Source organism: Helobdella robusta (assembly GCF_000326865.2).
Source record: "Helobdella robusta unplaced genomic scaffold HELROscaffold_48, whole genome shotgun sequence".
Classification (NCBI taxonomy): Eukaryota; Metazoa; Annelida; class Clitellata; order Rhynchobdellida; family Glossiphoniidae; genus Helobdella; species Helobdella robusta.
The window spans coordinates 760,255-772,415 of record NW_008705215.1 but is presented as its reverse complement, the minus strand read 5'-3'; the positions used below and the strand labels follow the sequence as shown (position 1 = coordinate 772,415).

Here is a 12,161-nt window from a genome sequence, read left to right as displayed (position 1 = left end):
AGTCTGTTGAGAAATTGTCATCAAAAATGAGAGTATATACTAAATTTTAACTTATAAAAAAATCATAAGACATAAAGAAACAAACAAATAAACAAAAAAACGAACAAACAAACAAACATGTGAGGTTGGTGGCATGGCCATAAATTTGTTGGGCTTGAATATGCTAAGAAAAGTTAGCTATCTTTTTTTACAAATTTGTATGAATTTTTCATTCAATTTAACCTCAACCTTATCAAACTTACAATTGTCTATTTTATTGGTTTATCGTTTCTTCAATTTTTTTTAAATTCACAGTTAAATGATAAAAATGTATTACCAAAAAGTAATAACAAAGAAGATAAAACCAAAATAAAATTCCCCAAAATATTTCGTTCAAAGCGTAATTTCTTCTAACTTTCTAAATTTAAAGTCGGCTGAGATGTTTGTGTGAATTATTTCAGTTTGATAACACTGAAGAGATTGCCACCTGTGTAACCTTTGTTGCCTGCTTCAACGAGTTTTCTCACAGTTTCCTTAACAATATCTTCACTTTCATAAGGCGGATCAGCATTTATCATGATGAAAGCCACTACAAAGTCGTTTAAAGATTTCAAATCATAGTAATATTCGAAGTCGTAAACTTTATCGATTATGTATCCAAGCTTAATTAGTTCCTGTTTGATTATGAAGGACTCCACCTGAGGTTTCCTGCCTGTTTCTCGGTAGATGTCGTTCATGAAGTTGGTCGTGGCAGCTGTGAAGAATTTTTTTAATTTAAAAAATTAACATTTCTAATTTTTTTAAATTATTTTCTAAATCTTTAATAACTGATTATTTAAAGAACGTGAACACGTTTTTTCAGCACCACTTGAATAAGAAATGAATATTACTTATTATTATTACTTAAATTTTTTTTTGAAAATTAGTTTTCTGAATAAGAAGTTGTTGCCAAAGTTCAAAATTTCAAAATATACAAAGTTTATGAAATATTTAACTTGCGTATGAAGTTCATTAGTTACATATAAGCCTTTGCGTTATAAAAAGCATCACCCCATGACTAGTATAGGGTAATTAGCATGTTACGTATAGGTTACGTCAATATATATCGAAATCTAGCATTGATACACTCACCACGTGTTTTACCAAAATTTGAATCTAATCCTTGTAACTCCATGCATTTGGATTTGATATTACACCATTTCATGACTTTTTTAATAGAATTTGTAGTTATAATGGAAAAATTATATCTCTAAGGTTAAAACTTTATTAGCGGCTTGAAATTCATGTTAAATTAGTACCGGATGATTTATTTAATACAAAAAATACTGAAATATAAAATTATTTGCTAAAGATAACTTTTTCATATATATCATGGACCACATTTATTTCCATAAACAATAAATAGCTCGATAATAAAATTATGCGTCGTACCTAAGGGTAATTCAAAAGTGGTTTAAAAAATTAAAAATTTTTATTTTGAAAAATCCTGAGAAGATCGATAAAAACAAATGGCCGGCATTAATCAGATCAATTTGGCCAATGAACTGTGCTCGAATACTTAATATAATTTATCTAATCTATGTTATTCATTTCTGTGATTAATAAATTATTGAAACTGTGCACGTACTTTCGAAATGGTCCTTATTATTCAAAATAAATAACTTTCCGTCTGGCTTCAACCAACTGTCGAAACAATTTCTAAAAATTACCTTACGGGAATATATAAATCAGCTTATTTCATTGTAGTATAAACAAAATTTCACAAACTTTACAAAAATACGTTTTGAAAATCACCAACGTTTCGTTCATCCTTGTTAAAATAATACAAGGCGTGAAACATGAGGACCAGATCAGCTTTGGACTCCCCTGGTTCAGGGCCTTTCCAATGTTGGGCAGCCCCAAAGTGAATTTTCACGTTAACATTGCGGGGAAGAAACTTTTTTAAATTATCTGATAATTCATCCAAACAAGATTTATTTATCTCAACGGCGGTGAAGTCAGTCAAATTTGGAGTCAATCTGCTTGAGGAGAAATCGTTCAAACAATAAAATAGTTGTAAAAAAATTCTAAAAATTTCAAACTTTTTCAAAAAAGTCAAATCATTGATTCCAGGTCCTGATCCAATTGAAATCGCATGCTGCACGTGGTCCAGATAACCTTTCTCCACTTCAGCATATGTTCCTTCGTACACTTTGTTTAGATCTTAATAAACAATTTGTAATGATGATAATGATAATAAATTTTGTTTCAGTGGCGGTTTTGGCCTATTACAGCAAAAGTTTTACAAAGTCTGAACGTAACTACTGCGTCACCAGAAAAGAGTTGCCAGCGATGGTCATGACAACCAAACATTTCCACAAGTACCTTTACGGACAGAAAATTTTGTCTTCAAGCGGATCTTGCAGCGTTAAAGTGGTTGCTCAATTTTAATGATCTAGAAGGACAGGTAGTACGATAGTTGGAACGATTACAAATAACTTTAAAATTGTGCACCCTAAAGGAACCTTCCAAAACAACGCTGATGCTTTGTTTCGTCAACTTTGTTTACAAGGTTGCAAATACTGCAGTCAACTGGAAGAAAAAGTACAAACAGAAGATGTAAAAAAAATTTAGATGACAGAATGGACACCGAAAGAACTAGCAAGCGCATCAGTCTGCAGGCTAAGACTAACAATTCGTCATTGCATGTAAGAAATCAGGCCAGCGACATATTTGAGTTCGGTTGGTCCTTGAAAAACTGCTGTGCTCAGTGGGACTTCTTGAATTTGAAAAATGGGTTGCTCAAACGGAAATGGGAATCAACAAATGGATCGAAACATGACATGCAGATTATGGTACTTAGGAATAAAATTGCGGAAATTTTTAAAGAAAAGCATGATAGCTCATTTGGAAAACATCTTGAAATTAATAATACGCTTGACAAAATTTGTGAGAAATTATACTGGGTTAACGCTGACAAATATGTGAAAAGTTGGTGCGCAGCAGTGAAAAGTTTCAAAATGAAGTTACGAGGGAAAATGCAAATCTATAACGTTGGTGTGCCCTTCGAAAGAATTGCTTTTGATATTGCCGGACCATTTCCTGAATCAAATGATAGAAACCGTTCCATTTTGTTGTAGCAGACTATCTTAGCAAGTGGCCTGAAGTAGTATCCGATACCAAATAAAAAAGCGTGTATTGTCGCTGAAGAGATTGTAATGAACTAGATCGTTCGGTATTGTGTTCCCATAGAGGTGCATTCAGACCAAGGTCGAAAATTTGAGTCGCAACTGTTTGGTGAGCTATGTCAATTACTGGGTATAAAGAACACAAAAACAGTTCTTCCTTATCGTCAGTCAGATGAGATGGTAGAACGTTTCAACAACAATTGAACATTTGGCCAAGGTAGTTGACAAAAACCAAAAAGACTGGGATCGACAAATACCACTGTTCCTAATGGCATATCGAAGTGCCATCAACTAAACTACTGGGGAAACTCCCTCAAAGATCTTTTTTGGAAGTACAATAAGAACCCTAGCTGATATAAAATATGGCGTACTACCTGAGGTCCACAATCAATATCAGATTATGTAGAAAATATCCGTTAGTGATTAAACAGCATCCACCAATACACGTACCTTAAATTGAACAAAAAAATGGTGAAACATTCAAAACCCGGTACTGTCAGAAGGGAAACACTGATGTGATTTAACGCCAACAATTTGGTAAAAATGTATAATCTTCATCGGAAAAAAGACGGTCTACAAAGCTTCAACAATATTGGAAAAGACCTTATCCGACCATAACCCGATTAAACGGCATCGTCTACTGAATTCATGAAACATCGGTAGCCTCGGACAAGAATGAAGATTGTCCATTTGGACAGACTGGCTCCATTCTATGCAAACGTTACAACAAACTCGGTTCGGGACGAGCAGAACTGAAAAGGGTGTAGTGTTATAACCGTTGCAAATAAATTTGCTAGAGACGTTAGTGTCGCCATGAACGCATATAGTTTGAACTAGAACCTTCTGACGGCAAGATATCAATGACTTTCGAGAAACATCGTTAAAACGGGTATATAAAGATATGCGAAGTATTAATAGTTTCCAGTAAATATGATAGTTTGTGGGCATTAACTTCAATAAGAAAAATTAATTAACGTTGATTATTGAATAATTAATTAATTAATTGATTATTGCTTTTTAAATAAATAAATCGATAATTATAGAGTTATATTGTCACAATTTTTTACTGGGATAAAAAGAACCCCTCGTCGACCGGGAGAGTTATAACACTATATTGTTGTGAAATTAACACAAAATATGTACATTCGATGAAAAAAATTTTTTACTTGCATGTTTCCTGAATTCAGCGAACGCTTCAGCATAAGATATTTTTTCTTTTTTTAAAGGTTCCATCGTGAAAGACTCTACAGTGATCAAAATTCTTTCAAAAATAACTTTCTGTTTATATTCAATTTTTCAGAAAAATTGTCAATTTAACAAAAACAATATGAAATATTCTAATATAAAAAAATTTGAAAGTTGAAGCACCACTTCAGTTTAAATTATTCAATTAGCCACTTTGAAGACTTGTGAACTTTGAATGTTCTGGATGTTTAAAAAATTAATTTTTGTGTGCGATAAGTTTAGTTACTTGGCAAGTTTGTGCCGATACAAATCGTGCGTATGTCAAAAGTTGAATGAACTTTTAAAAAATTAAACTATAAAAATTGCTGTAAGATAAAATACATTGTTTTATAATTTATTAATTGAACAATATTAATTAATTTTTCCTCTTTAGTTTTTATGACCGGATAATGACGAAGACCACTGATATTTTTTAATAAAATTGTTATGTTGTGTGATAAAGATTGATGAAGACGATGCTGCAAAGGCGTAGCTAGGGGGAGGGTGGGGGTACATATGTCCCCGGGCGCCAAGTACAGGGGGCGCCAAAATGAGGCAGAAAAAATTTTTACAGGAGTAAACTAGAACTATATAAATTATCTTTGACAGTGACTGAATCATATGTTTTAATTTGTATATTTATGTTTTATCTTTAAATACAATGCTGTATTAAAATTTGATTTGTTTTTGTAAACAGTTATTTTTACAAATAAAAATATGATTAAACATGTAGAAGGGGGCGCCAATTTTATAGTTTGTTCCCTGGCGCAAAATACCCTGACAACGCCTCTGCGATGCTGATTTTAATTGAAGATTTTATTTATAAAATATTTGAATTAAACTATTTATCGTTATTTTTATTTTATTTAAAAAAAAAGTTTAGTTATCACTCCATGTTTTCTTGATATTGAGACATCAACATTTTAGACTCGACTTTGTCTCGTTTTAAAACAATGTCAGTTTTAATCTCGTTTAATACTGTCTTGATGTCTTGAGAACAAGTCGAAGATAACAAATTATTTGATAATGTCTTTCTGAACATACGTGCACCAGAAATGTGTTGACCCATTTTGTTTTGAAAATAAAACATTTCATTCATGGGGCCTAGTTGTAGAGTTTGAAAATTTAAAAGCAATTAAAAGCAATTAAAATACAATTCGGTAGTAGTAAAACTGTTCACTTGTAGGCGCTTCCACTTGTTTACTTCGCAATGAATTCTAAAGATTTGCTGATCTATTCAAAAAATATTTGTCTTCATAAACTTAAAACGGTGTTTCCTGACCTGAATTTGAATTATTTTCTTTATCAAAATTATGTACATCATGCATAATTATATATAACTGAATCAGGTCCCCTCGTGGTCTTCTTTTGTCCAGATTGGTTAAATCTAACACTTTGGGACGCTTTTTTAACGTAAATTTCTGATTGACATTTTGTAGAGCGATGTTGCACTCTCTCGAGTAAATGGCAGTCGCTTTTGAGTACTGGAGACCAAACCGATACAGAAAGCTTAAATAAAGGCCGAATAAAGGTTTCATTAACTTGCAGTTAAACTTTTTTATTAGTATTCATTAAAAAATCAGGATCTGACAGACGCAGAAACTGTTACAGCATGCAAGACATTAGTATAAAATAGTAATGAAAAAAATAATTGAATAAATTAATAATTAATAAATTAATAATTAATGTTTTTTAATTAATTTGTTCTTACGGTTTTCTCGCTTTTTCAGCAAGATCAAAACTTCAATTATAATTAAGTTTTTCATCTTCTACCTTCTCATTTCTTTTTTCGTATTTAATTTTTTTTTAATTATTGTCATTTTTTATTTTAAGATATTACTAGAAGTTTCTTAGACATATAGAATGATTTTTTTTTTCTAAATTAACCCTTTGAAATAGTTCAATCAAGGTGTTTAAATTGGAAACATTTTTAGCATCAGCATTTTGGTTTTTTCCCGTAGTCCTGCGTTTGGTAAAATCAAAATAAATCAAACTAATTCCACGTTTTGTTCTTCATTATCGAAATTATCCATCTACTTCATTTTCCATATTCATCTTGTTGGTTCATGAAAATTATTGAAACGAATTAATTTTTTTAACATTTTTCTTTCCTAATTAATCTATTATTTTAAATTAAAAATTATTATAAACAATTAAATTTTTCCAAAACAAAAATATTTTTTATATTCAAATAAATATTGTTTAGAAATAAGTATTGTTTTCATTTGTAATAAACACTTACAAAATAACTTCCAAAAAAAATAACTTTTTTTCATTAATAGCTAATATTTTTCTAGCCACTATCTACGAATAATTAAAAACTATTTCAAGTTTTTGTTTATATCATTCAAAAGATTCATTTAAAAAATACAGTTGATCTATTTTAATGATTAAAAGCATGTAAGTAATAGAAACAAAAAAAAAAAACCCAAATCGATAGAACAAATATATAATTTCAAATATGAATGATGTCACTAAATAGAATATTAATTAAGCTGATAAAAACTAAAACACCAGTCTATCCAGTCAGTCAGTCAGTCAGTCAGTCAGTCAGTCAGTCAGTCAGTCAGTCAGTCAGTCAGTCAGTCAGTCAGTCAGTCAGTCAGTCAGTCAGTCAGTCAGTCAGTCAGTCAGTCAGTCAGTCAGTCAGTCAGTCAGTCAGTCAGTCAGTCAGTCAGTCAGTCAGTCAGTCAGTCAGTCAGTCAGTCAGTCAGTCAGTCAGGCAGTCAGGCAGTCAGTCAATCAATCTGTCAGTCAGTCAGTCTGTCAGTCAGTCACCCAGCCAGCCAGTCAGTCAGTCACTCAGTCAGTCAGTCAGTCAGTCAGTCAGTCAGTCAGTCAATCAATCAATCAATCAATCCATTAATCAATCAATTAATCAATCAAACAAAAAATCAATCAAACAAACAAACATTCAGCAAAACTTTTTAATCTTTTGAGCGTGAAGTCGCCCATACTTTTTGTATATTTTTGAAACCAACTCATATTTCAAGTATCGTTCTAACTAAACTAAATTTTCGAAAAAAAATGAATACTTTGTTAGCATATGTTTCTATTTTATAAAATCACAAAAAAAGTTTCATCGAATTCTTTTCAGCTGATTTATTGCAACCCAAGAAACATTGCAGCCCCTATAACAAGTACAACGATCGATGAAGTGGCTACTCCGAATGTTGAACAGGCTTTGTTGCATAAGTTTTCACTGCAGACCATCGTCGAGTACACTGCCCCATTTTGCAAATAATAACTGGACTGTTTGGCAGTTTCCGTTGGCAAGCAGGTTCTGTTGATAACTGAAAAATAATAAATGATACAGTAATTTTCGAACATTGAATGAAACAACTTTACAAAAGTCTAAGACCAAACTAACTTTTAGAAAAAATGTATCGAATAAACTAAAATAAGCTAAATAAATGTTTTGTTGAAAAATAACACAAGTTATTTTTATTATTTTTCGAAACATCTCGAATTTCGATTATTTATTTTAATGCTGCCGTTTGACCAAAAAGTTGGTACTAAGTCGTCAGGTGTTGAAACAACATATTTTCAACAAAACGAAACACAATAAGCGCCTCTTAAGATAACTCAAAAGAGGCACTCTATGATTCTACTAAACATAATTCATGTAGAACATCCCTCGTTTTTTAGGTTCCACACAAGTTATATATTTAATATCTTTGACATTACCAACTGAATTTAAATTTAAGCAACCGTTGAAACTGAAGTTATCGATTTCACTTTTTTCCCATTTAGGAAAATCTTTCAGTAAGATTTTTTCCCTCAATTAACAAATTGCTGAAAAGAGTGTGACAATTTAAAAGTAAACTCAACATTAATAGGAAAAATATTGTATCTGGTTTTAAGGAAGAAAATAATAGTCAAAACGTTAAAATGCTAACTATTAATGAAAAATCAATTAATTGTCACATTTAAAACGAACAAAAACTTTAAACTCTTTAATTTTAACTCAGACCATAAAACGCACGAACAAAATTTTATTGGAATATACTATATGTATGAACCCAAAAATTTGCTAGAGACGTTAGTGTCGCCATGAACGCATATAGTTTGAACTAGAACCTTCTGACGGCAAGATATCAATGACTTTCGAGAAACATCGTTAAAACGGGTATATAAAGATATGCGAAGTATTAATAGTTTCCAGTAAATATGATAGTTTGTGGGCATTAACTTCAATAAGAAAAATTAATTAACGTTGATTATTGAATAATTAATTAATTAATTGATTATTGCTTTTTAAATAAATAAATCGATAATTATAGAGTTATATTGTCACAATTTTTTACTGGGATAAAAAGAACCCCTCGTCGACCGGGAGAGTTATAACACTATATTGTTGTGAAATTAACACAAAATATGTACATTCGATGAAAAAAATTTTTTACTTGCATGTTTCCTGAATTCAGCGAACGCTTCAGCATAAGATATTTTTTCTTTTTTTAAAGGTTCCATCGTGAAAGACTCTACAGTGATCAAAATTCTTTCAAAAATAACTTTCTGTTTATATTCAATTTTTCAGAAAAATTGTCAATTTAACAAAAACAATATGAAATATTCTAATATAAAAAAATTTGAAAGTTGAAGCACCACTTCAGTTTAAATTATTCAATTAGCCACTTTGAAGACTTGTGAACTTTGAATGTTCTGGATGTTTAAAAAATTAATTTTTGTGTGCGATAAGTTTAGTTACTTGGCAAGTTTGTGCCGATACAAATCGTGCGTATGTCAAAAGTTGAATGAACTTTTAAAAAATTAAACTATAAAAATTGCTGTAAGATAAAATACATTGTTTTATAATTTATTAATTGAACAATATTAATTAATTTTTCCTCTTTAGTTTTTATGACCGGATAATGACGAAGACCACTGATATTTTTTAATAAAATTGTTATGTTGTGTGATAAAGATTGATGAAGACGATGCTGCAAAGGCGTAGCTAGGGGGAGGGTGGGGGTACATATGTCCCCGGGCGCCAAGTACAGGGGGCGCCAAAATGAGGCAGAAAAAATTTTTACAGGAGTAAACTAGAACTATATAAATTATCTTTGACAGTGACTGAATCATATGTTTTAATTTGTATATTTATGTTTTATCTTTAAATACAATGCTGTATTAAAATTTGATTTGTTTTTGTAAACAGTTATTTTTACAAATAAAAATATGATTAAACATGTAGAAGGGGGCGCCAATTTTATAGTTTGTTCCCTGGCGCAAAATACCCTGACAACGCCTCTGCGATGCTGATTTTAATTGAAGATTTTATTTATAAAATATTTGAATTAAACTATTTATCGTTATTTTTATTTTATTTAAAAAAAAAGTTTAGTTATCACTCCATGTTTTCTTGATATTGAGACATCAACATTTTAGACTCGACTTTGTCTCGTTTTAAAACAATGTCAGTTTTAATCTCGTTTAATACTGTCTTGATGTCTTGAGAACAAGTCGAAGATAACAAATTATTTGATAATGTCTTTCTGAACATACGTGCACCAGAAATGTGTTGACCCATTTTGTTTTGAAAATAAAACATTTCATTCATGGGGCCTAGTTGTAGAGTTTGAAAATTTAAAAGCAATTAAAAGCAATTAAAATACAATTCGGTAGTAGTAAAACTGTTCACTTGTAGGCGCTTCCACTTGTTTACTTCGCAATGAATTCTAAAGATTTGCTGATCTATTCAAAAAATATTTGTCTTCATAAACTTAAAACGGTGTTTCCTGACCTGAATTTGAATTATTTTCTTTATCAAAATTATGTACATCATGCATAATTATATATAACTGAATCAGGTCCCCTCGTGGTCTTCTTTTGTCCAGATTGGTTAAATCTAACACTTTGGGACGCTTTTTTAACGTAAATTTCTGATTGACATTTTGTAGAGCGATGTTGCACTCTCTCGAGTAAATGGCAGTCGCTTTTGAGTACTGGAGACCAAACCGATACAGAAAGCTTAAATAAAGGCCGAATAAAGGTTTCATTAACTTGCAGTTAAACTTTTTTATTAGTATTCATTAAAAAATCAGGATCTGACAGACGCAGAAACTGTTACAGCATGCAAGACATTAGTATAAAATAGTAATGAAAAAAATAATTGAATAAATTAATAATTAATAAATTAATAATTAAATTATTAAAGGAAAAAAGTTTTTAAACGTGAAAAGTATCAAAAATAAAATAAAGTAATGGTATAAAAAGGCAAATGAGTAAAATAATTCATTAATGATTTAGTGAGCTAGTGAGGTAATCGATAAGTAAAAAAGAAAACAAGATTGAGAAAAAAATGAGACATAGAAATAATTAATAAATCAACAAATATATCTACATAAATATTTATATTTAAATTCAGATGAGAAAAATACGACCCAAAGTTGACTTCATTAAAAATTCTCATGAACTTTATCAAATTTTGACATCTCAGTTTCGTCTAGGTCTCAAATTTCATGACTTGTCCTTGCATGTCTCGAGACATGCTCTTCAAAAGTATCTCTTTTGAACTTTCAATGTCTTTGTCTTGTCTTTGGTTATTATACAACAAAATCGTCAATCTATCAGTATGCACAATTCAAATTATACCGTAAAGGGAGTAAATCAATTTTCAAAAAAAATTCGTTTCGGTAAAATAATCCAGGATTTGTTTGCTGCGTATTCAAAACAATTAATCCATCAACGGAAACGTTTATAAAAAAAAGAGGGTCAAGTTTATAAAAAGTTGTTGCAATAGAACACTCGTAACCACAATCTGTTTAGACATATTTTCAAAGGCTTATGAAATATTTTTTTCTTAGCGAACAAATCTTTTTTCACCTAGCAATCAAATGTTTTTTAATTAATTTGTTCTTACGGTTTTCTCGCTTTTTCAGCAAGATCAAAACTTCAATTATAATTAAGTTTTTCATCTTCTACCTTCTCATTTCTTTTTTCGTATTTAATTTTTTTTTAATTATTGTCATTTTTTATTTTAAGATATTACTAGAAGTTTCTTAGACATATAGAATGATTTTTTTTTTCTAAATTAACCCTTTGAAATAGTTCAATCAAGGTGTTTAAATTGGAAACATTTTTAGCATCAGCATTTTGGTTTTTTCCCGTAGTCCTGCGTTTGGTAAAATCAAAATAAATCAAACTAATTCCACGTTTTGTTCTTCATTATCGAAATTATCCATCTACTTCATTTTCCATATTCATCTTGTTGGTTCATGAAAATTATTGAAACGAATTAATTTTTTTAACATTTTTCTTTCCTAATTAATCTATTATTTTAAATTAAAAATTATTATAAACAATTAAATTTTTCCAAAACAAAAATATTTTTTATATTCAAATAAATATTGTTTAGAAATAAGTATTGTTTTCATTTGTAATAAACACTTACAAAATAACTTCCAAAAAAAATAACTTTTTTTCATTAATAGCTAATATTTTTCTAGCCACTATCTACGAATAATTAAAAACTATTTCAAGTTTTTGTTTATATCATTCAAAAGATTCATTTAAAAAATACAGTTGATCTATTTTAATGATTAAAAGCATGTAAGTAATAGAAACAAAAAAAAAAAACCCAAATCGATAGAACAAATATATAATTTCAAATATGAATGATGTCACTAAATAGAATATTAATTAAGCTGATAAAAACTAAAACACCAGTCTATCCAGTCAGTCAGTCAGTCAGTCAGTCAGTCAGTCAGTCAGTCAGTCAGTCAGTCAGTCAGTCAGTCAGTCAGTCAGTCAGTCAGTCAGTCAGTCAGTCAGTCAGTCAGTCAGTCA

The 12,161-nt window shown here is 30.1% G+C and overlaps 2 protein-coding genes across 2 annotated transcripts; both read right to left on the bottom strand.

Moving 5' to 3' along the window:
* Positions 1 to 431: 431 nt before the first annotated feature.
* Positions 432 to 1,153, bottom strand: HELRODRAFT_178510 (hypothetical protein; the record flags this gene model as incomplete). The annotated part of the gene is made up of 2 exons (XM_009026597.1): positions 432 to 733; positions 1,111 to 1,153. 2 exons carry the CDS (start codon positions 1,151 to 1,153, stop codon positions 432 to 434), a joined length of 345 nt encoding a protein of 114 aa, XP_009024845.1.
* Positions 1,154 to 1,317: 164 nt separating this feature from the next.
* On the bottom strand, positions 1,318 to 4,379 carry HELRODRAFT_178509 (hypothetical protein; the record flags this gene model as incomplete). Its single annotated transcript, XM_009026596.1, has 4 exons — positions 1,318 to 1,410; positions 1,778 to 1,997; positions 2,061 to 2,181; positions 4,313 to 4,379. 4 exons carry the CDS (start codon positions 4,377 to 4,379, stop codon positions 1,318 to 1,320), a joined length of 501 nt encoding a protein of 166 aa, XP_009024844.1.
* Between the last annotated feature and the right edge of the window lie 7,782 nt (positions 4,380 to 12,161).